Source organism: Meriones unguiculatus, chromosome 3 (genome assembly GCF_030254825.1).
Source record: "Meriones unguiculatus strain TT.TT164.6M chromosome 3, Bangor_MerUng_6.1, whole genome shotgun sequence".
In the NCBI taxonomy this organism is placed as follows: Eukaryota; Metazoa; Chordata; class Mammalia; order Rodentia; family Muridae; genus Meriones; species Meriones unguiculatus.
Window position 1 is genome coordinate 183,449,486 of NC_083351.1, and position 25,166 is coordinate 183,474,651.

The following is a 25,166-nucleotide window of genomic DNA, read 5'->3' on the forward strand; positions in this document are numbered from 1 at the left end:
CAGATAGCCCTGGGAAGTTTGTACAAATGAAACTGTTATTTAAAGGCTGGATGTGTGTTTCATGGTCTCTGAACTTGCTACACAGTGTTACATCTAAACTGACTATGCTCTCCACTATCCATTTAATACTCCTCTCCCTCCCTCCGTCCCTCCCTTCCCACGTCCTTTCTCCTTCCTTCCTTTCCTCCTTCCTCTTCCTCTCTCCTTCCCTCCTTCTCTCTTTCTCTCTTTCCTTTCATCTCCTTCCTTTCTACAATGTACTCCCCCCACCCCCATCCCAGTTTAACTTCCTCTGTAGGCCTGCTATAAGTGCTTCCTGGGAAGGCTCCAATAAAAGCAACTTACTACAAGCATGACAAATACAAGCTGTTAATAGAGTGATTGTTGAACAAAAATTATAATTCTTTATTTTCTCCCAAATTTTGTATCCTTGTTATTTCAGTTGAAAAGCTAGTGAATGTCACTGCAGATTTATCAGGATATCCACAGTGCATCCTCAACAGTAAAAACTAAGAAAAGGGAGGCCTTAGAGTGGGTATTCCTCACAAATCTGATGTGTTCATGGCTTTATGGCACCATGATTGACACTACAGGAGAAGCTGTGATACACACATGTAAAATATACATGCATTCAGACATACATGTGTGCGTGTGTGTGTGTGTGTTCAACTGTGGTTTGAACAACATGTGAAGCACTGAGCTCCATGTCTGGGGAAGCTCCATGTAAATGCCTTGAACACTGGAGATGGAGCCTAAGTTGCCTTGGGGACCCACTGAAACAAATTCATCAGAAGTTTTCAGAGAGCCCAGAGGAGGGAGCCCTTCAGGCTGCTGGGGGCCTCTGTGGCTCCTTACATTCTTCACAGCAGGTAAGTAAAATGACCCTTGGAGTCCTTGCCCTGGATACTTCCTAATCTTGGTAGGAAGATAAAAAGAGGACACCAAGAACAATGCAAGATCCTATCTCACAGTTTCTACAAGAAGACAATGTTCCCTTAGGAATTCTGAAAGAGAATAATTGACTGTCTGGGAATAAAGGATGGAGACCTGGCTGTAGAGCTGACAGAGAAGCCCAGTGACCGTTAAATTTAAATCTATGGGAAGGAAATGGGTGGCCCTTTATTAGGCGCCTACTGTGTCACACAATGCACTAATGTAGTCCTCATGACAGCACCAAGGCGTAGCCCCTGAGATTCAGAAAAATCAACCACTGGCTGAAGGTCATAGGAACCCAAGTCATGGTAATTCTGAAGCCAGTACTTTGGGTCACAATTTATGCATTCAAGTCCATCTAAGTCTCTAAGGCACTATTCTGATGTTACTCTAACCTCCAACAGAATTTTATACCCTCCTGGGCTACATATATTGCATTCAATTATTTCTAAGTAAAATGCATGTTGAGGCAGTATGTCCCAAGGATTGAAAGTATAAAGTAAAGGGGGCTCTAGTACAAAAAGTTTCCCCAGAGCTTAATAGAGGCTCTCGAGAGGCTGGGTAACAGGGGATCCTACAGAGACTGATAAACCAAGGACCATGTGCAGAGAGGACCTAGACCCCCTGCTCAGATGTGGCTGATTGGCAGCTCAGTCTCCATGTGGATCTCTGAGTGAGGGGAGCAGAGGCTGCCTCTATCCTGAGCTCAGTTGACTGCTGTTTGATCACTCACCCCTGATGATGCAGCATGCAGGCCACAGAGGAAGAGGATCCAGGCTGTCCTAATGAGACTTAACAAGCTATGGGCACATGGCAATAATGGAGAACTCCCATTTCAGTGAACTAGGAGAAGAGGATGGGGGAAGAGGGAGGGAAGGTAGGACTGGGAGGAGTTGAGGGTGGGGGCTTCAATTGGGATATTTAATGAATAAAATTGTGAAGAAAAAAATAAAAAATTTTAAATAAAAAAGACTGGGAACTAAATGAGAGCTATCCCTATAGTAGAGCACTGGCAGAGCTACCATGTGGGAACCACTAAATTCAATTTCTAATACTGAAAAGGGAAAAAATTGGAAAGATAAAAATGAGACAAAATCTACAAGAGACTAAGTGATGAAGTGAAAAGGAGAGCAGTACATGATGAATCATTATTTTATATGTACGTAAATAAAAAAGGCCATGCATAACTTATTGGTTTGAGTGACCTATGAGCCATAGTTTACAATTTCTCTCGTTCTGTGAGACTTAGAATTAGAAAACAGCTTAAAAACAAGCAACTGTGTGTGTGTGTGTGTGTGTGTGTGTGTGTGTGTGATAAGTAAGAGCAGGCACCTAGACAGGTGAGATAAAATAATAATTGTGTGTTTAAAAGTTTTATTTTATTGACTTGTTGAGGAGCTTATATGTGGAGGTTAGAAGACAACTTGAAAGAGATGGGTGAGTCATTCCTTTCACCATGTGGGTCCCAAGAATCGAACTCAGGTCAGCAGTCTTGGCAGCAAGCACCTTCACCCACTGTGCCCTTTACCAGGCTGATAATTATACATTTAGGAATATGTCAGTAAAAGGTGTTTCTAAGGATTTCCAATGCATCTCAGGACTGACCTCAAGTAACAAAACAAGCTAGAATATCTATTCTTTCTTTTTGTTCGAGTTCATAAAGAAGAAATAATTTGACCTGCCCTGTTTATATTTAAGTAGCCAGGGAGGATTCAAGGTGCACAGAGAGAAATTCTACAGCTAAGAAAGTTTTGTTCTCAGAATAAGCTTGTGGAGTGTATATTTTCTTTAGCAACATAGCTGACTGGAAGGTTGCAATGAAATGCTTCACAGGAAGAAAGGTGTGGATGTGTTGGAAGCTGATATGCCTTCCATTCTCACTCCTGGTTGGAGAGCAGGTGAAATTCTAAATGTCTACAAATACTAAAACTATTGCACACAATGGCTTAAAGGCTCCTGGAAATGCAGTCTCAAATACCTAATTGTCGCAACTGAAGTGAGCAGTAGTCATGTTCCAAAAGCCATTAGGGAGAGGGATATTGAATGACAGGATTTGTGCAATTCATCCTTTATCTTTCTTCTGTTAAGGACAACCTCCTGGCTTGTATAGGTGACTCGCAGTTATAGAAAGCAAGAGGTTTGCCTGAGGAAATAGTTCCTAGGGAAGTATCCATGGCATAGCGCACAGTAAACTTTTTTTTTCCATCCAGTGTCTAAAAAAAATGTAGGATGTAGGTGAGCTTCACTTTGTAAGTGGAGAAACTGAGTTCCAGAACTCTTAGCCTGATACTATACCACAAGTTCTTCCCTGACCAGGAGGACACAAATCTGGATAGTTGGTTAGCAAAACAGTGCCATGATTCCTGCTTGCCACATTCCAGCTTTTTATGGAGGGGACATCTGAGTCATTGCTGATCTCACCAATCGTCATCCTTCTACCACCGTGTATTCTCCAATGGTTCTCTCCCTCCCTGGAGCATGAGGCAAAGATCCCAAGTCTTGGGAAGGATCTGGAACAGCCCCAGAAAAGGGAATACCACGCAAGAGCAACTTACTAATTAGCAGCAGCCTCTTCCCCTCAGTTTTCCACCATAACTTCTACCTGTAATAAAACCTTTTTAAGGTGTTATTTGGACCTTACTATTTGGACAGAGTGACAAAGGACTAATCCAACAGAGCTAACTCATTTTGACTTATTAAACTGTTTTGCCATAAGGGGGAGCTTTTGAGTTCCATAAAGAGGGGGGAAAAGAAAAATTATATATATTACATACATGTTTCAATTCAAAACATAGAGCCACAAGCAGCAGACTTCTAGCTTCTTACCTGTGCTGGGACATCGCTAGGCGACTTGGTTGTTTTTTAGGTTAAAACTGGGTAAATACAGAGTTTCCTCTTGTTTATATTCAACAAATATCATGTCTAACAACCAACTGGATGTTTTAAGACTATTCTGGGGCAGGGATGGGGGGTGGTCCGGCACTGAGCCACAGTTTCTACAAGGTAGATAACCCTGGAACCACTTCTCACCTGATTTTCAGTTGTATCTATGAGGATTTCGGAAATTAGTTCGGTTAGCTGAAGCTTGAAGGTGAATGTATTGGGGGCTCAGGGAAAAGAGGACCCACCCACTACAATATAACTTTAAGGAAATTTGGGGACGGGGAGGGAGAAAGGCAAAAGAGACAGAGGAAGCAAGAGAAAGCAAGAAAGAGGAGAAAGAAAGAGTGGAATGACGGAACGAGGATAGAGAGAAAGAAGGAACATGGGAGAAAGAGAAAGAAAGAACATGAAAAAGAATCTGAGAATCAAGTTTCAACGCCTTAAGTGTTGTGGAAAAGGTTAGACGTAACGGCAAAGGGCAAAGAGGACCCTGAAAGCCAGATTTCTCTCTCCCGCCACGAGGCAAAATAAAAATGAAAATAAGAGGCGGGGGTGACGGGGAGCAGAGCAAAACAAAACAAAACCAGGAATGTGTGTTTGGAGCCGGAATGAGGAAAGCGGGGAGGACTGTAAGGGGGTGTGTACAGAATTTCATTAAATTGTTACTTTAAGATTGTCTTCTTAAAAAAAGAAAGAGAGAAAGAAGAGGGGGTGGAGAAGCTGCAGCGAAGGGAAGGAGACAAACGGCAAAGTAGAGGAAGGCCGGGTGGCTTGGCCGCTCCACACCGATTGATTGGTCATGATCCCCGCAGTTTGAACAGGGACTCATTCAATTGGGAAGGTGGAGTGCTGGCGAACAGATTAGCACACGCTTGTTTACTCATCTTCTAAGGGATTTTTTTCCCCTCTTTCCTTTCATTTCGTGAAGAAGGAGGGAGGGGAGGGGGCGGGGGGGGAGAAGGGGGCTGTGGCTTGTGTTATAAAGGACGCAAAAAATAAATAAATGAGAGCATCTTGGGGGGGAGGGAGGGAATTCAGCCGATCAGTGTGTTAGAGGAGATTTTTTTGAAGAGCGAGAAATATATAAAATAAAATATAATAAAACAAGGAGGAAGGCATCCAGCTGTTGGGGGGTGGGATAAGGCAGATAAAGGAGCGGGGAGAGAAATTAATTGCCAACCAGGAGGAGTTGGACTGTATTTTTGAAAGGTGGGGGAGTGGAGCACACACCTTGAGGAGGAAAGCGAGAAAGAAAAGAAAAAAGCAAGTGGAAAGGGGGGCTCGACCGAGAAGGGGGACAAAGTATTGCTGCTTCCAAAGCTGGCAGCTCCGGGCGGCGGTGCAGGGGCGCAGGGGGGGCGGGGGGGGGACCGTCGGACATGCGGCTCTGGAGTTGGGTGCTGCGCCTGGGGCTGCTGAGCGCCGCGCTGGGCTGCGGGCTGGCGGAGCGCCCCCGCCGGGCCCGGAGAGACCCTCGGGCCGTGCGCGCCCCGCTCCCCGCGGCCGGCCCGGCCACCTGCGCCACCCGGGCCGCCCGCGGTCGCCGCGCCTCGCCGCCGCCGCCTTCGGGCGGTGCCTGGGAAGCCGTGCGCGTCCCTCGGCGGCGGCGGCAGCGGGCTGCGAGGGGCGCGGAGGAGCCGAGCCCGCCGAGTCGGGCGCTCTATTTCAGCGGGCGAGGGGAGCAGCTGCGCCTCCGGGCCGACCTGGAGCTGCCCCGCGACGCCTTCACTCTGCAAGTGTGGCTGAGACCCGAGGGGGGCCAGAGGTCTCCAGCGGTGATCACAGGTAAGGCGAAAGGGGACCCCTCTTCGGCGGACCACCCCGCTGGTCTCAGCCTGCGCCTCTGGGGAACGCGCGGATGTCTGGGGGTGCGAGTGGCGGGTGGGCCTGCGGGAGCGGCCCCTGGTAGGGTACAGGGGCCGCGGAGGAGTGCCGCGAGCCTCGCTTTGACCCATCTGCGGAATGGGCGCACTGGGAAAAGATGCTTCCCTGCCTGAGGGAGCTGCAGCAGGGAAGCTCCGCGCCTTTCGAAGACCACGAGCTGGGGATGCTGACCCCCTTCCCCCCGAACTCTTAGGCAGTGATCGGATGTGCAGACGGACTCAGTCTCGGTATGGGAGGGAGGGGAACAGGACACAGACGGGCAGCATGTGAAATCAGTGTCAGGGACCGTTAAGTTCTCTTTACTTTTGATGGAGGCAATTCTTCATCAGCCCGGTTCTCCTGAAAGTAGGCAGGGACCAGGCTGTTGTGACTGCCGGACTCACAAGTCCTAGAAGTACCTCCAAAGTTGCTCTCTGCCCTCCGCTTGCCTCTGCGACCCACCTCCACCACGACAGCCACCCACGCTGCCTTTCAGGGTCCTCGCTTTTCAAGTTGGTGGCCTGTCACTCAGGGCTGGAGCAGACCTTCCTAGCGTACACTGTCATCTTTCCGCACTTTTCTCTTTGGGGACTTTTATGAGCCCATAGTGGATTTAAGTTTTTCCTCCTCGCCCTCCCTCTCTCGCTTTCGCTCTTCCACAGCAAGCCCATAGTGAAACCGGACACTTTGCGAGGGCTGCAAACCTTCCAAACGCCTCAACATCCATTTTCCCTTCTAAATGAATCTGTGGCCGTGCCTTTAATAAAACGAGGGATGGCGGAGGGGGCGGCGCTGGGGGAGAGAAGGAAAGTTTTGCCTCTCTGTCTGGGAGATTCCCTCACTGCATAAACAATCTTACCCCGTCCTGGGACATCTTAAAGCGAGGGTAGGGTTCCCCCTTCGCTGCAGGCTGGAAACCAGCAGAGGCTTCTGCGATCCCACCCCTTACCCCTTCCCCTTACACACCGCCCTCTCAGTTTATTGCCGTTTCGCCTTGGCTTAGACCTTCCCGAACAGTACACAGACTCTCCTACCTACACGAAGTCCCCTTCGGGGGAACCCAAACACTGCTACCATGCCAGTCAAATGTGTTCTCAAAGCTTCCACTTTCCAGCTACCAAAGGAGAGCGAGAATGGCTCCCCCACCACACACACAACTGACGTCATCGCTAGCTACACCCCCCACCCCACCCCACCCCACCCCCCCGAAAAGGAGAGGGAAACGGAGCTCATTCACTTTCAGCTCTCAGACCCTGGTCAGCCAGAGGAGGAGGGTACAACACGGAATGGGGGAGACAAGATTCAAAACAATTGTAAAGAAGATGGTGACAATTCAGGACTCTCTCGTTCTCTCTGTCTCCCTCTCTCTCTCTCTCTCTCTCTCTCTCTCTCTCTCTCTCTCTCTCTCGTGTGTGTGTGTGTGTGTGTGTGTGTGTGTGTGTGTGTGTGTGTTTCGCTTTCAAAACACAAGCAGTCTGCTGCTTGGAAGTGGTTAAAAGCGTAGACCTGCCTTTGCTGGTCTTTACCTGTTGTGCGGTGATTCAGAAGGGATCCCGTGGAAAGGAAAGCCTGGGTTGCACAGGTAGTGGGTGCACTTCGTATATACATGTAAGCGAATCTATGTCTCACAGGGTTGCAGTGTCTAACGCAGACCAAGGTCTCTCTTCCTGTTCTCTAGAATACGTAATCCACTCTCACAACGACTGTTGCAGTAAAATACTTTAATTGGATCAGGGATGTTAGGTTGCTATTGCTCGTATAAAATGTCTGGTTCATTTTATGCGTGGAAATAACATTCCTCACAAAACGGGAGAGAGAAAAACAACAAGACAGTAAATAAGTAAGTAAATAACAAATAAATAAATAAATGACAGGGCTGCCTGTAGCCCCAGACCGCCACGGAGCTGCTCTCTGGAGAATTCTGGTAGATTCCCGCCCCTCCCCCTCCTCCCCGAGTTGAATCGGAGCCAGATTTGGCAGTGTGTAAACACCTGGCAGCCAGCCAGAAAAGACTTATTCTGCCTTATCCTCCACACGGGGCATACTGTAGAACTAAAGAGAACCTGCTTCTCCTTGAATTAAAAAGCAAACAAACAAGAGGGGATTTTTTTTTTTTCTCGAAGTACTTTTTTAGTTCCCTGCTCCGTGGTTAAATTTGGGCTGGAAGAGACAGGACCCTAAGTGGGTGAAGTGAGCACACTCCGGCTGTCTGCCGCGGCGACCTCAGGTGCCCGGGTGGCTGCCCGACCTCTGTTGGCCTTCTCTGGCTGGGAGTCACCATTTTCACAGGAATCCCTGGCCACCTATCTCCGGAGCAGCCATCGCTCAGCAGGGTTTGAAACTGCTATTTCGGGCTTAGTGCTGCTGCCTCTGTCAGCCCAGCCTTACCTCACTAGCCTGCAGGATTCAACTGGCTTTCGTAAAGGTCTAATTTTACGGTGCTGTTAACCGGGTCTGTCGTCTGGCAGAGGCAGGCCTTGCCGCTCCTGGTGGGTGGGTGTGCTCCCAGACCCGCCTGCCTCTGGTGCTATTTCTGCCGGGGTTCAAACTTCACTTCACGGATACTGGTTCCGGCAGGCGCGGGAAGAAGCAGGGGGCTTCGGAAACACCAAACACCGAAAGCATACCTTTTATTTTTTTCTGAAAAGGAAGGTGAACACACACAATTGTAGCGTCTGCAGGAAGACATAAAGCCACAGTTAGAAAGTAGTGGGAAGCAGGATCCTCTTGGGGACTGCCCAGGCTAAAAAGGATACTTTTAAGAACTGAGGATTCCTTTAAGGTTACTATGGGCAGGGTCCCTAGAGGTTATAGATCAGTTATCATGCAGCCCAGGGAGAAGAGAATCACAGAGGGCCAGAGGTATGCTGAATGGCAGAACTCAATGTCAGGACCTAAGACTTAACGCCTGGCATCCCTATTTCCGGGCCTCCCTCACTACCTAGCAGAGAGAACTATCACAAACAGGCACCTTTTACCCTCACACAGGCCCACCGTCCAGGTAGTGCATCTGCTGTTTGCCTGTGCGTGTGTGTGCGCGCGTGTGTGCGCAAGTTTGTGTGTGTATGTATGTGATCTGACACACCTCTGTTTCTGCACCATACCTGACAGATCCAACCCCTGCCTCCCAGCCTCAGCCAACCCCAACGATACCTTACTACCCCTACCTTGTAAAAGAAACAGAAGACAATAAATTACACTTGGTCCTGAATCGGAGGACCTGAGTGGCAGTTAACCTTAGTAAAGTTTTCCTTGACCTGAAAAGTGGACCCCATAAGTACTGCTCTCCTCCCACCCTACCCACAACCTTTTCCATTAGTGATTCAGAATTCCAGCTGTGAGGAAGAAGAGCTTGAAACCGGAGCAATACCCAGCATCTCTGCTGGCAGGTTCTTCTGTAGGTGTCAGAAAGAATTAAGTTTGCTGGCTGCTCTTAGGAACCCTTTCCTTCCACCCTTCCGTAGGCCATTTCTTCCTTCTCACTCAGCCCTTCAACAGGTCAGGAGGTTCGTTTGAAGCTCACACATGAGCTCTCTCTGTAATAGCTGAAGCTCCAGCTGGGGTTCAGAATACTGCACTGGCCACAGTGAGGTGTCAGCGACCTCCGTCCTTGCCCAGCTGTGACCTTGAGCAAGCTAGTGGCTCCTCCTGGCTGCAGCTTCCTCTTCCGCACAGGAAAGGTGCTGTACGCACTTTGTCGCAACAGCACTGTGCAAATGGCGATTGGGCTCAAGGGTAAAACGTGCTTAGGATTGGCCGTGGCACTCAGTAGACGCTCAGCAAAGGTCTCTTTAATTAGACAGGATTTTTTTTTTTTAAGATATCAGGGTTTGGAGATGAGGGGACCAAAAGGCAGAAAGTCTGCTCTCTCAAGCAGTGTATTTCACACTTGCTTTACACCTGAGCATTTTGTCTTACTAACCACCTTGAGAAGTAGACATTGGCACCCACTATAAACACACACACACACACACACACACACACGCATACACAGATACACACTGTAGTCTGTGTCAGAGTTGAAGGTCCAAAGCTTCACATTCCCTCAGATAGGCAAGTCATACCCAGAAATTCAATTCCAAAAGTGCTGATCCCTCTGTTGTTTTGGAGGGCATGAGAAGTGATAATATTTCTGTTCCCTTGGACATCTCTGTACCAACCCACGGTTTTCCAGATCAGAGAGAAGGAATGGAGAGGTCCTGGAGATTGCATGGAACTTGGCAGTTCTGTTTTCATTTTCATATGAAGTAGTCAGACTGACCAGGCTGGAAATATCTCTCAGAGCTACTTGTTGTATAATGCTCCTTGCTATTTCATTCATCTGTCTCTCAGTTCTTTACCTGTCAAATGGGCACTGTGATTTAAGGATAGTTCCACAACACACAACTGCTCAAAGACCCCCTAAAGAGTGCCCTATGTATTTGAGGTGGAGTGGAGGGTAACCACATCTAGTGAACACGCTGTGTTCCAGGGCCTTGGCTGGGTCTCCTGGAAGGCAGAGTGTGTGTGTGTCTAGAGCATCCTCTTTTGAACTGAGGGATGTCTGGAGTTAGCATTGTTTCTTTGGGAACTGTTAAACTCTAATCTCTTCTTTGCCTTTAGTCTTTTCTTTAACCTGTGGGTGACACTTTGCTAGTAATCGAAGGCATCCAGGACTGCTGAGAACTGTGAGTTGTGCAGCCAATGGCTTGGAGAGGAAACATAGATCCCCAGGAATAGGAGGTGAATGGTGATTGTAAATCACGCTCTCACTCCTGGGTTCCCACCCACTTTCCCCTATGCTACTGTCTAATGGACGAATAGACATGATTTAGGCTGTTAAACTTCAGAAGCATCTTTGTCTCTTTCTTCACAGAAGAAAGTAACCTAGAAACAAAAGATGTAGAACATTCAGCTGCGTGGAACAGAAATGGTTGGCTCAGGCTGAGACTTGGCAGCCCATTGGATCAAGCAATTCAATGCATAAAGAGAAAATCAAGGATCAGGGTCACACAAGACACTGCATTCACAGACCTTCCTGGCTTAGAAGGGCTTGTGAGACATTTTGATCCCTTAGCTATCAGTCCCGGATGCATCAAGAATGTCCAAGCTTTAGAACATCCTCCAGGTTAGCATGTATATATGATCCAAGCACAAGGACATCCAAGCTAGGATCACAACAACTTTAAGGCTAGCCTAATCTACATACAACATTTCAGACCAGCCAGGGGCTATATATTATGACTCTATCAGTCAATCATTAAACAACTCAGCTCAGGCTTCACACTGGGCTTACTGTGGCTAGCCTGAACACAGGTATTTCTCTAAGAGTTCCTAAGTAATACAGAAGGACCATCAGTGGGGAACCTAAGATAAAACTTTATGTCCTCTTATTGTGCAGGTGGGTAAAATGATGTAGTAAATAAAAATGACATTCTTTGATTCCAAGGAGGACCCCTGGTTAGAGCTGCCACACCCCAGAAAAGAGCTATCTTCCAACCTGATATCTCTGCTTCCTATCAGCCTCTGGCATTGTTAGGGCTTGGTAGTGCATTTTCCCCCTGAGTTCTTCCTGTGCTCTGAGACATGTTCCTTCTCCCTGGTACCTCCTTTAAGGTAAAAGCATGCCTGCATGGAGTCATGTTGACTTGAGTTTCAGGCACCTGATTTCAGGTGAACTTACCAGTGTTAAAAGAGAGCCTCACCAAGAAGGAATGTCAGAAGGGAAGATTAGCTCTGAAACAACCTCCACTTGTATTCTTGTATTCCTCTCACCTTTAGATATCAATCCAGCCCTGACTGTAGGAAGACAAAAGACGGCCACACCCCTGTTCCTCACTGAGGACTTCCACTGCGGGCTCTTTAGATCTTGTCTACTGTGGCAGAGGCTTCTGTCCAGCATGTGTCTGTTTCCCAGCTCTCTGGGTTCTGTCTCTTTACAATTTTGCTCTCCTCAGAGTCCCAGTAGTGTTCACTTGTCACAGAGAGAACTGTGCTTCCTGCCTTGAGCAGGTCACTGGGAATGCTCACTTGGGACCCTGACACCAGTAAGTGAAAACTGACCTCCAAGGTCAGATCTCTCAGGTGCTGCACATTTGGAATTGAGAATCAAGAGTTCACAGGTCAGGTCCTAGCTTCATGTCGTCTAAGTTCTGTGACTTTAAGCCAGTGGGGCAGGCTTGTGATTACACTGAACATCCCCAGCTCATAATTATCATGGGGACCAGGTGAGTCCATGACAGGAGATGCTCTCCGCAGAGATAAAAACCAGCACTTATGCAGCATGGGTAGGAGGAGGGATGGATTTGTGCAATCAAGGTCATTCTTAGAAAGGTGCCTTTATTTCTATTATCATCTTTTACACTGCAGATGATAAACAGTGACTGAGCCAGCAAACCTTCTACATACATGACCTCACTGCAGTCCTTTGATGTTGTTGGGGTTCATAAGTCCGCCAAACCTTACCAGATAGTGTTGTGTGACATTGGCAGCTTGTGGCTCCTGTCTGGGACCCACTGTTGTCGATATAAAGAAGAGACAGGGATGGCATAGAAACCATACACTATGCCCCTGCAACTTTAGGGCGCCTCTGGAGAGATTCGAAAGGCCAGGATCCTACTTCACATACCTCCTCTCCTTGATATTCTGCTTAAATCACACCAGTCTATGGAATCTCTCTCTGTGTGCCTGTCTCTCTGTCTGTCTCTCTCTGTCTCTGTCTCTTTCTCTCTCTGTCAAGGGAACCACATTCCTCCTTTACAAAGTATTTGAATGGACAAAGACTTACAGGGAGGTATTTGGAATAGTGTTAGGTGTGATTATAGCATTATTATCACAAATTCTAATTTGTTAAAAATGCACACTGAAGCACCTATAGGTTAAGTTATATTATCTCTATTTTTTGTTGTTGTTGCTTGTTTTTAAAACTCTAAAAATATAGAGGCTTGGTGCAGGAATGAGGAATGCTAACGATGTAGTGATAGGCACTGTTGAAATGGCAAGATAGAAACATGGGATTTAATGCATATTTTGTGTTTGTGTGATTTTTTTAAAATGTAATTAAAGCTTTCCATAATAAAAAGTAAAAAAAAAAAAAAAAATTCAAAGTGCTGGAGAGCCAAAGAAGGAGATGACATCTCAAAAACTTAAGCATGATATGAGCTGATGTGTTCAAAAACAAAGAAGCTGGAACCCAAGGTCACACAAAGACTAACTGAAGTCCTGACACACTCTAGGCTTCGGATACTAGGATCTCCCTGGCCATCCCTGTTTACCTGCAAACTCTGGTTGCCATGGCCAGCTGGGAGGAGCTTGAGGAAAAAAAGACTAGAAAGGATCATGCATATGAGGCTAGTGGAGGCTTCCCTACTAACATGTTTTCTAATGACAAGTGTCTTTGCTGTGTCAGACTCCCCTATATGTGGAGAAACACAGCATCCTTGGCTTCCTCACAATGCCAGGAGATTTATTACTTTTTGTAAAAACCCACAGTGTAACACAGCAATATACACGACTCCAGTTTGCATGTGGCTGTGGTTCTCTTTCACTAGTTCCTATCTCTTTCCATCCCAATTGCCCAGAGTACCTTCTATCTAGCATCCTCTGGAGGCTTCCAGGGAACTGGGGGAAAAGGAGTGTGTGTTTACTGAGGAAATATTTTGCAATAGCTGATCTTGGGCTCAGGAGTCAGGCAGATTTGATTCCCTGACTTTTGCACCTGCTACCTACATGACCTTGGGACAAGTACTCAGTAGCTCTACCTTCCCTCTCACCATCTGTCGAATCCAGTTAACACGAGTTCTTACTTACATCAGGGGGTTTTTCTGAAGATTAACTTTATCTCCTTGTGGAAAACGCTCAGTAATAGAGTCTAGATGACAGGTAACCCAAGAATTGTTAACTTATGTTGATGCTACTTGTATTGACCCTTGCTGTACATTATTTCTAGTTCTTTCTGTGATTCTGCTCAGATGTTGTTGATAGGCAGCTCAGTCTCCTTGTGTGTCCTCGAGTAAAGGGAGCAGGGGCTGCCTCTGTCATGAACTTGTTTGCTTGATCTTTGATCACTTCCCCCTGGAAATGGAGCCTTGCCAGGCACAGAGGAAGAGGATCCAGGCAGTCCTGATGAAACTTAACAAGCTATGGGCAGATGGCAGGGGAGGAGCACTCCCTCTTTCAGTGGACTAGAGGAAGAGGATGGGGGCAAGAGTAAGGGAAGGTGGGACAGGGAGGATATGAGGGTGGGGCTGTAATTGGGGTATAAAATGAATATATTGTAAATAATAATAACAATAAATAATAATAATAAGAGATGCATTGGGAAGGAGGTGGAGGAGCAGTCTAAAGAAAGGAAGGCTGTCTAAAGAAGGAAGCTAGCAGAGGCTAGTTCTGAAAGAAGGCTGTCATTAGCTTGATGTGTAACTTTAGCCATGTTCCTTTCCCTCTCTGTTTAACCTCTCTCACCTGAAGCATAGAAGACATTATCAGTTTATCACTACCATGGCCTTAAAAGGCTATCTAGCAGAGACCTTTTTCAGCCTTTAATACCAACCAAGGCTGTCTTAGGTAATGATTGTGAAGTTGATAATAGCTCTGGTTTTCTTCCATTTTGGCTTATTTTCTTCCACTAGGTGGTGCCTGGGCCTGTTACCCTCAGGGGCAATGTGCCCACATAAGTTTTTCCTCCTGCCAGGAGCAATACTAATTCTCAGAAAAGAAAGACCCACCTCTCTTTCTTGCTAAGGTGTCATTAACTTGCAACACTTATAACATTACTTTTTCTTTGACATATACTTTAATGAAATCCTCCCAACAACTTTGTTCACATACCAAAATGTCAGTGGTAGAATTTCAGTCAAACTATAGGCATTATTTGGTGAATGTTAGTACTTCCCAATGGCTAGAAGCAATCTCTTTAATACTTGAAATAATTACAGTTGTCACAAGAATTTCCACCATAAAAGCCACCATTGGGTGACTTTTCTGATAATTGTTTATTAAGTTACACAAACTTCATAAATATGTTTACTGGACAAGGGCCACCCTATACAAACTTCCAGACAGCACAGTCAGTTACTGGCCTATTAATATTTGTGATCGTGTACCTCAGGGACTATTTTGTCAATTAAAAAATATTAAAATCCAGGGGCTTGGATGTGAGTTTATTTGGTAAACTTCTTGCCATGCACTCATAAGGACCAGCTTTTGATCTCCAAAACCCACATTATGAAGCCAGCCATATCGAATGCTTGCAATCCCAGTGCTGAGGAGGCAGATATAGACTCTAGCCTGGAGCTAGCTGACTGGCAACTAAGAGTAATCAGTGAGCCCCAGACCTCAGTGAGAGATACTGTCTTAAAAAAAAGCAAGGGGTAGACAGGCCCTGAGGAGTGACAGCTGAGGTTTACCTGACACACACACACACACACACACACGCAGAAACATATGCAGGAACACATGTGAGGGCACACACTCACATGCATGCACAGAAACCCTGAGATACGAAGGAACACATGTGAGGGCACACACTCACATGCATGCACAGAAACTCTGAGATACGAAGGAACACATGTGAGGGCACACACGCACATGCATGCACAGAAACCCTGAGATACGAAGGAACACATGTGAGGGCACACACTCACATGCATGCACAGAAACCCTGAGATACGAAGGAACACATGTGAGGGCACACACTCACATGCATGCACAGAAACCCTGAGATACGAAGGAACACATGTGGGGGAAACACTCACATGCATGCACAGAAACCCTGAGATACGAAGGAACACATGTGAGGGCACACACTCACATGCATGCACAGAAACCCTGAGATACGAAGAAACACATGTGAGGGCACACACTCACATGCGTGCACAGAAACCCTGAGATACGAAGCTGTTCACCCCTGCGTTCTTCCACTGCCTCGAATGTCATCATTGTCACCATCACTAAAAGTCATCGTGTTCCCTCTTCCTTTCTCTCCTCCCTGTGCTCCTACTTCTCACGCCCACTACTAAGACTCTTCTTCGAACAACATAAATTAAGTGCATGTGCACTTGCCTCTCTCTCTCTCTCTCCCCCTGTGTGTGTGTGTCTGTGTGTGTCTGTGTGTTCATACTGGCATTATTTACTACCAACTAGAGGTGGTTGGAAGCTTGGAAGGAGAATCATGAACTTCTGAGAACCTTGTAAGGACCAAGTTCCAGCCCATTTTCAAAGTGCAACATCAAAGAAATAAAAATTCTGTACTGTCAGTGGTCACAGACCCTATAGACCAGGAAATCTAAAGATGCAGGTAGATGTGACTGCCCGACCCCATAGTGAAAAAGTTGTTCTTGGGTCTGCTGTTTCTCTGTAGCTCTTTTTCCTGAATCCGCATTGCTCAATGTAATAGAAAAGGCAGCAGGGCAGAATGCAACCGAACAGGCTTACGTGGAAAGGACTATTTTCCCAAACTGAGACTGGAGACCTTTTATGTAAGGAGGTTGCTGAGGAAGTAAAGAAGGATGTGATCGTCAGCATTTGGAAGGAAGACAGCTTTGCTCTAACACATGCAAAGCTCACAGTCATGGATACAAGAAACGAATGCATTCCATAGGCACTCTTATGAAGCCAAAGAATCAAGGTGTGTGAATGCCAGAAGTATGTGTTCAGCCATTCATTTCATAGCTGTGGAACTGAGATGCTCGTGAGGAAAGTAGTAGGTCGAAGTCAATGGTTGGATTTGGAAGGCAAGAGCCAAGAGACTAAGCATGTTCATACCTCTGCATACTTTCTCAGAAGTTAACTAGCACAGCTTGCTGATGGTTCTCTTCCATCTCCAAATTCTATCCAGTGTAGATTTGTAGAGGAAAACCAGTTGTGCATTGAAATGCTTTACATATACCACACATTCAACAAGTCCAAAATGTCCACTTTTCCACCAGTATTCCTGTTCCCTTATCTTGCTGAGTGTTACCAACTCTTGGTACATCAGGAATCCCTATGTCACCAGCCCATCTATCCTGCTTTGTAACATCTGGATTAGCAAATGTTCTTTCTTTAAACTGTCTTTCACTATGAAAATGCCCATTTTTGAACTGTAACCCCTCTGCCCACTGCAGTCTACCTACAAACACTGGATGTCCTGATCTTTCTATAGCTATAAAGAAAATCTGGCTCTATTACTTCTAGTTAAAGGCTCTTCAGTAACAATTGAATTATTTAAAGTTCTCTTAGACGCTACTGCTTTTGATTACATCGCTTTATTTGCTTATTGAATATTCTTGAATACTGTTTTACATCCAGTTTAAAGCTCTACAGCTTTCTGATCAAGGTCTCTTTCTTCTGAAAGAGCCCTCCCTGCATCTTTACAACTTGTAACTTGTTTTTCACCTTTCTAATTCCTCTCATTATTGTGACTTATGAAAATTCACATTTACAAATACCTGGACTTCTTCATTACACTTAATTATGAGCACATTTCAAATCATATCCATCTTACTTTCTTCTTTGCCTAGCATTCAAAGGAGCATGTATGTTTGTTGTTTGTTTGCTTGCTTGTTTAAGGTAAAGTAAAGAGAGGTGAGAACCAGCTTAATATCTATTGACTATGGGAGAAAGAGCTCAAAGAACCTCTCAGGCATGGAGCATTACGTAACCCAAGCACATGACCTGTGTTGTGCGTCACAGTTAGCAACATTACACAGTAGTTAATTCCATTTCCCCTGTAGCAAAGAAGTCAGAAGGAAAAAGAAATTTGGCCTTCCAAAAAAGAAAGAGGAGGGGAGAAATGGATTCGTGGGCCCTTCAGCTCATATTGTGGCCTGTCTAATCCAAGCCATATTTTGGCTTTCATCTTCCCATTCGCAGCTCCTGGCTTGTGTGCAAAGCACTTGTTTTGTGTTTTCACTGAAGCACATGGTCCTCAACTTTACACTGAGATCTCCCCATTCTCCCTCTCAGCAGTATCTTTCTGAGCCTCCAGTACCAGGTCGGCTTTCTCCATTGCTTAGGTTTGCACCCACTTTCCTCCTCCCTGATAGTGGGCCTTTGCATCTTCTACCCTTGATCTTGAGAGACCTTGAAATGACCTAAGGATTTAGGATTCTCTGTCCACTGTTTGTATAACCTTGAGAAGGGGTAGGGATTTTCATCAGTAGCGCCTGTGATAAAAGCAGACAACTTCTAAAGATCACATGCTGTGTAGTGGTACCACAGTGACTTTCTGTACCTTCTGAAATTTTGGTTGATAGCTAGTTGCATGCCTTACCAAAGGACCCTCTGCTAATGGATAGTAGAACAGGAAATCAAATTCCATCTTCAAGGCAGTCATATTGCTTAAAATAATGTAAGTATTCAGTTCAACTACTCTTGAATGAATGTATATATGAATGAGTGAGTGGATGGATGGATGGATGGATGGATGAGAACAATAGTGTACCTCATGGCCAGTGCAGATATTTGAAGAATGCAGATTGAAAAAGAATGGCAAGAAAGAGAAAAATTGTAGGAAAATCAACCCCCACCTTTAAAAAGTCTACTCAGAGAAATAAGCTTATTTCAAAGATGTTGTCTTTGTCATGTTTAAGATATTTTCTCCCAAAACACTCAGTGAAGACATGTTTAATCCTCTGATAAGAACCCTGATGATTATGAGCTGAACTGAAGGTTGATTTCTTCTAGATATTTTTTGTGAAAATTCATTGGGAGAGGAAAAGCTTTCTTTCTACCCTGTCACTGTCCATCCATCATTATACTTACTAGGTCATTACTGAGCAATGTTTATGTGCTGTATGTTAGCCAAGCAGATGGAGTCTGAAAAGAGAAGCAGGGTTCAGTGCCATCCCCTGAGGACCTCCTAGTTCTTGTAACGGAAGCCAAGTGGTAAACAGATATGTGACATCATAGCAACTGCTATAACTAAGCAATTAAGTGAATCCTGTGGAAGCAGTGAGAGGGAAACACTGTGATGTGGAACACCCATGTTTATGGGACTAGAAAGTACTCCTAGAATTCAAACCTGTAAGTGGTCTTTTCCATGGGAAAGGACCAGGGTATTTGCAAGAATGTAGCAGTATAATTTGCCATACATGGGGGTATGCCATACATATCATTTTATACACATTCATGAGAATGTAAATGAAATGAGAGAAGCCTGTGTGGCTTGATTCCTGCTTCGGTTGTGGACAATGTCCCAGAGTTGCTTTTTGAAATACAGTGGGAGAAATAATTATTGTGCAATTCAGTTGATCACCATCCAATTCAAGCGCTGACAACTGATCATATTCTTCCTACGTAATTTTTACCATAGTGTATTACAGTTGCCAAGTACATGCCTATGTTTCCCACTTGACTCTGAGCTCTTCAGTAATAGATGCCATTTCTGTTTTCATCTCTATATAATTACCATAACTTAGACTTGTCTTGGACACATTGATGCATGCTAAATAAAGTTTGTTAGATGAATGAATGAATTGGGGTGTTTGAGAGTTGATATCTTATGCTTTAGGAAAAGCCAGAGAGTGAAAGCAAGCACACCATGAAAAGCATTGGCTGTGGTTCTGTGTGACCTTGGCCTCTGAGCTGACCAAGTGTCTGTTGAAATGTACATTGTTATCACCATTTTCTATCTCTTAGTCTTCATTCTCTCCAAGAAGCTACTGTGCTGTATCTGTTAGCTTTCAGTCTTTACTCCATGCTTCTTTCTAAACCTTTCCAGCCCATCCAGTTCTAATTTGTGAGGTGTGCTTCTATTTCTCCCTGTGCCTGAATGACCTCTCTTCATCTGAGACTCATCATAGCTACCATTCTCAGGGACCGTTCTCAATGTCTGGGATATTACATGGTCCAGCAATCATTTTTCAGTAAATACCTAGATGAACAAAAAAATTCACATGTACAGACTATATAATCCAGACTCCTTGACCCTCAGACGAAGAGCTTGATATTGTGAAGAGGGAAAGAAATCATCCCAACTTCCATTTCATCTTAGGCAGAGAAAGAGTAGGTCTCAGTTCCCCTAGTCTTGCCCACCCTCTTTGATCTTAATGTCTGAGGATTTAAGCCCAACTTGTTTGAATTTACACTAATTTTTTCCAGACACTTAATACTCAAGATAGTTAGCTAAGACTTTACCTGTCCTTTTACACCTGGACAGTCTGAAGTCCAATGGGGGGAGGGGGTTCTAGATTAAACAGTGCTGCAGTGACAACTCAGAACTGTCTCAAGAAATCTCTGACTCTCTAGATTAACACTGTTAGATATAGTCATGAATGATATAGAGCAGGCCCTTGTCCTGGTGAACTTTGTATCCTCAGGAGATGCGAAAGGCAATAACTTAGTAAACAGTAAGCAATTATACCTTGATTGTGAGGTTCTTGTTTAAGCATTATAAATAGCAAGCTTTGGAGAATAACTACCACGGAGAAATACTGGACAGTAGGGTCAGGAATGAGGCTTGCATGAAAGATGAGAGAGACTGAGAGACAGGTTTCAGAAATAGAAACAGAAATGTTAATGAACACACCATGGCCAGGAAAAGTTGAGCACAGAGGCAAAACATGTGAAAGCCATTGGAGCATGTGAATATAGAGAGTTGAAAGTATATCAAACATGAGATGTGGACAGTAATCCTCATGTGTGAGGGAGTGATCAGTGATCAATCAGTTGCCTATAAGTTCCACTAAACATTTTCCAATAAGGGGACTAGATTCCATAATAGTAAGATGGAAGTCTCAATTTCAATGGTTAAATTAATTGCCGGAATGTTTTTTTTTCATTATTTAGTATTTTGATTAACATCATTATTATTTATTTTTGAATACCATTTCCTGCTTAAATACCCAATTTTCATTTGTATTTTAGATCAACAAGGCAAACATAGGCTCTTTCATTTGACTTCAGGAGAATTTAAGAGATGTGTTGATCTCAAGATTTTTTTTTTTTTTGTCAAAATCTGTGGTTGTACATACCTTTTTTGGAATCCAAAGTTTTAGTCAGCTCAAAAGAGTTACTTAAATGTGGGAAACAGGGAGCATAGCAGGTCATCCCCAAAGACTGTCCCAGCAAGAGAGTCCGAACACTACAGAGGATTGGTGAAAATGAGAATGTTGATGCCGAGTTGTCAAATCAGACTGAGGAATTGCACTTTCTGTCATCTGCACCCTTGGTGGAGTAAATAGAATTTAGGCTTTTATTCCTCAGAGGAGGAATTATGTATTCCTTAGAAATATAATCTACAACTCTGTTTATTAAAAGTCTGTTCTCTCGGGTTTTCTGAGCTTTTAAGTAGGCAAAGTCAAGTCTATTGTTGCCTGAAATGTTCCTGCTGGCATTTAGTCCAACGCATTCTAACCTTCCACCAATTCTTAACATCCTACATCCCTTGTTCTTCCTTCATTCCATCATTTTAGCCATTCTTCCATCCTTCCTTTCATGGGTCTGTGTAATCTTGTAGTTATCAGGTTTGGGCCTAAGGACAGAACATGAGTTAGAAGAAGATTTTAGTTGTTATGCTACTGTGAATTCCTAAAAGAACTTGTTTTTCTTAATTTTCCAAAACATTCCATTGAACCCCACACATCCATATAGTACAGTTTGAAAACTACTTCCTTCAGAAGTTGAAAATTACTTTAAAATAATTAAAGTGTGCAGTCTGCATAGCTATGTAATTATAAGTAGCTGAAGCTCGTAGAGTCAGACATTGTGCTGCCAAGTAGTTGTTGTTGTTGTTGTGCTGTTTGTTGTTTTTCTTGTTGTTTAATCAACACTAATATTTTTGGTTGATCCTTTTGATCTTTGGGTCAGCAGGTGATGGAAAACCTATAGAGAAACAAAACCCAGCTAGCAGGAAAACCACACCTTCTTAGGTGGAGACAGCTAGACAGCTGTCAGTCACTCAGTTCCCGGGACATCCCTCTCCACAGCCCCTCATGGGGCTCAGTAGTCAGGGCCTCTGTGATCTCTGAGCATCCCTGGACATGTGAAGTAGCAAGAAGCGCTCATGGTGTGAAGTTGTAGCCATTTCTGAAGCATTTTCAACATGTACCTATCATATTTCCATTCACCTTGTAAAAGAAGCATTTTCATTTAATACAGTGAGGTCTTTGTATTCTCAACAACAAACACATGGTTTTAAAGCTCTCAGGAACAACCTGCCTTTTCTCCAACTCTCACTCCCACCCCTACCCCCACCCCACTCTTTCTTACAAAGCCTTGTGTCAGCAGAAATATCTGTTTACAAACAAAGGCTGCAAAAGGACAGTATCAGCAGCTCAAACAAACCTTTTCTTTTTTTATTTAAGTGTCCGTGAGTCTGTCCTTGTGATGCCTGAGCACTGTCACCCAAAACAACTTTCCTCAGAAGAATGCTATCTTTCTGTCTGTCTGTCTCATGTCCTCTGACTCCTTTCACTTATGCAGTAAAACCATGAGATACCTAAACTGATGGGGTGCTCAGAGGCTGGCCAAGGCCTTTGGGAGAGCTGGGAGGTGAGACCTCCTCAGGAAGCTGCTTGTAATGGTCAAAATAAACATAAACACATGCCATTTACATGTTGTCACCTGAAGCAAAAGCTGCCATAAGTAGGGTAATTAGCCAGGAAGGTACAATAGTTTTATGAAGATCAAGTACCTCTGAGGTCCTGGACGACCTAGGAAGTGCTTTATCCACTCTATTTGATGCAAGTCTGCCATAGCTCCCTCGTACTACTCATGCAATGGAAATAGCTGACACAAGCAATCTATGATGTAAGACAGACCATATTCGAAGTATTTTGTCTATGCTTTACTATTCACAAGGATCTTCTGAAATTCGTAACAATAGTATCCTAGTTTGACAATTCAGGAATGAAAAAAAAATTAAATAATTTACCTAAAATGTACACCTGGTCAGTGGGAGAATCTGTCCTCAAGGTCAGTAGTGGAACTATACTCCACCATAAACATCCTAACTCTGGACCAGAAAGGCTCAATATGACACTCTACTTGCTGGCTAAACCTTGTGTCCCATCATAGTTTGTGAAGACTAGTCAGCTCAGCACCATGAACTTTCCAGTGGGCGATTCCTCATGAGTGTTTTCCTGTGTACTGCAGCAGGCTCACCAGCATCCTCAACCCCTACCTGCTCGGTGCAGAAGCAGATCCCATCCACTCTACAGTTGTGATGAGCAGAAATGGAAGTGTCCATTCCCGAATACCCCACAGAGAGCAAAATCCCTACTTCTTGAGAATGGCAGACTTTAGATTCATCAGAATTGCCTGATCTTCTTAGGACATATAGTGCCATTTCTGTTCCCTTTCACATTAGCTTTTTCCTTGGCCTGACGGTATCCTTGGCTCTCTGCTAATTACTCTTCTACATCATATAATCTATTACACACTCAGTCTCTTTTAAGGAAGACAGGAAATACTATCATATCTGAAGGGTTACTTTATTTTTTATGCTTAAAAAACCATATCCAATTACAAACTTTTGATTTACCCCTCCCTCAAAGATTTCATAGGAATCTTGAGTTTAAGAACTCAATCTAATAGATTTTTTTTCACATATCTAACAGACTTTGGGGGGGCTGGTTTACCCCATGTCCGGTGCCAAGCTAGTCTTGGGGGTCTTAAGTCAAAGGATATACACCTGTGTAGATAGATCAGCTGGGCCAGAGTGGACTTAGATCAACTCTGCATTTTCCTGCACTTTAATATACAGGAATCCAAGAAACAAAGGTAGCTTAAATTTAAGCCTTCAACTAGAGACCAGGGTCAATAATAAACATAACACAAATTTTGAATACCTGATAGGTGTCTAAAATCCAGGTATAAGTTTTAAAAAAGCCTTAATGAAATTTTTTCAGTTGAGTCATAACTAACAATTTTGTAATAGATGTCAAAACAGAAAATTAACAACCAGTTAAAATTCCCATCAACCCTTTCCAATATTTTGATTACACTCTACTCTCAACATTCACAGATCTTCATTGCTCCACAGAGTCGTTAGATACGAATTCTGGCTCTCTCTGCTCTGTCACAGTGAAAGGGGGTGCCACGTTACTCCTAGCTAATGGTTCTCCATTTTCTGGACTCTTCTACAAAAACCCCAGGGGTACTCTAATGTCCGTGGAAGGATTTCAGATGTTACTGTGAGTCAAACTCAGCCCTTTACCATCTAGTCTCAAGCAGCCCTTGCGGCTTCATTTCCATCCATTCCCCTGGGCATTCTCAAGGCTGTCATGTGTAGATGTTTCATGTCTGGGGTTATAAGTCTCATCCATGCTCTTCTACCCGCTTGAAGGTCTCTAATCCCACCTTGCTCCCACAGAAATCCTTCACCTCATCAAGGTTTCACACTCTGAGATTCATCCCGGAAAACTTGTGTGAGCCTTCTTATCTGAACCAAGTCCTTATTTTTGTTTGTCATAGGTTAGCCCTGATGGATAGTGTCATTTAAAAGTTAAGATTCTGAACTCCGGACACAGACTGTGTGGCATTGAAGTCCACCTCTCTCCCCTGCATTCCAGTTCCTCAGGCTTGGGCCCGTTATTTTCCCATCTATAAAATGAATGCAATGACAATACTTCCCTGCTTGGATTACAGTGCATGCCACCTGTAACACCCATGCAAAGAGCTTAGCCCATGCCTGCACAGCAAACTTGGCAAGCACCTGCCTTCATGGTTCTCCCAGCCCAGGAGAGAACTCTGTATGACATAGCCCAGTGAAAGGGAGTTCTGGCCTGCCTGGCCTCATCCTTGACTTATCTCTTCTTGCCATCTCTCTCTCTGAAAGGTTGACCCATCTCCATAGGCCAAGAGGTGATGTCAGGCTTACCCAGAGCTTTTTGTCTCCAGAGCTCAGCCCACACTGTCTGAGTGTGTTTTTAGATAACAGGGTATGGACCTATGTCAGGAATTAAACTTATGTCACTTCCCTAGCCCATCCTTTTACCTCTTTTTTTTAAGAGTAAGACACTTCTTAAGCCAAAAACAAAACCCAAACTACAGCCCACAAAATCTGTTGCAAGTATGAATGAAAAGGCTTGCCAAAGATCCATAGCACATTAACAACAAACCAGAACACAAGGTTTTTATTTATTATCTCCAACTCATAAAGCTTTCTTTGTATTTCCAAGGAAAACCATGAAAATTATTTCACTGTAGTTTGTTCTTTTAGAGTTGACAAAGGGAACACCAGAAAGTATTACCAGCTAAGTTGTGTTTTCCTGCTACTTTTACTGTTTTCAACAATCAAATGTAAGACCGTGGTAACACCCTCTCACTCCATAGATGAGAAGCCTGAAGGCCAGAGCAGAAGAGGCTTCTGCATGGATGTAAGGATACAGATGCCTTCATTTCAAGGCTCTCCATCCAGGACTGGGCAGACTCCAATCTAGCTTCCTCAGCAGCCTTAGGCACATTCATCTTATATTCACTCATGTGTTCAACAAATGTTTATTGGGTATTTATGCCCTCGGCACCATGTGGAAGAATCCAGATGAAGAGTGGTGATTGATATGCACTGTGTGCCCTCATAAGCT

General features: G+C 44.4%; 1 protein-coding gene across 1 annotated transcript in view; it reads left to right on the forward strand.

Moving 5' to 3' along the window:
* The first annotated feature begins 5,195 nt into the window (after positions 1–5,195).
* The window catches only part of Pappa (pappalysin 1), a 252,286-nt gene continuing 232,315 nt past the window's right edge, over positions 5,196–25,166 (forward strand). The window contains exon 1 of the mRNA XM_021654123.2: positions 5,196–5,601. Within this exon, the coding sequence (XP_021509798.1) occupies positions 5,196–5,601 (406 nt within the window). The remainder of the gene's footprint in view (positions 5,602–25,166) is intronic.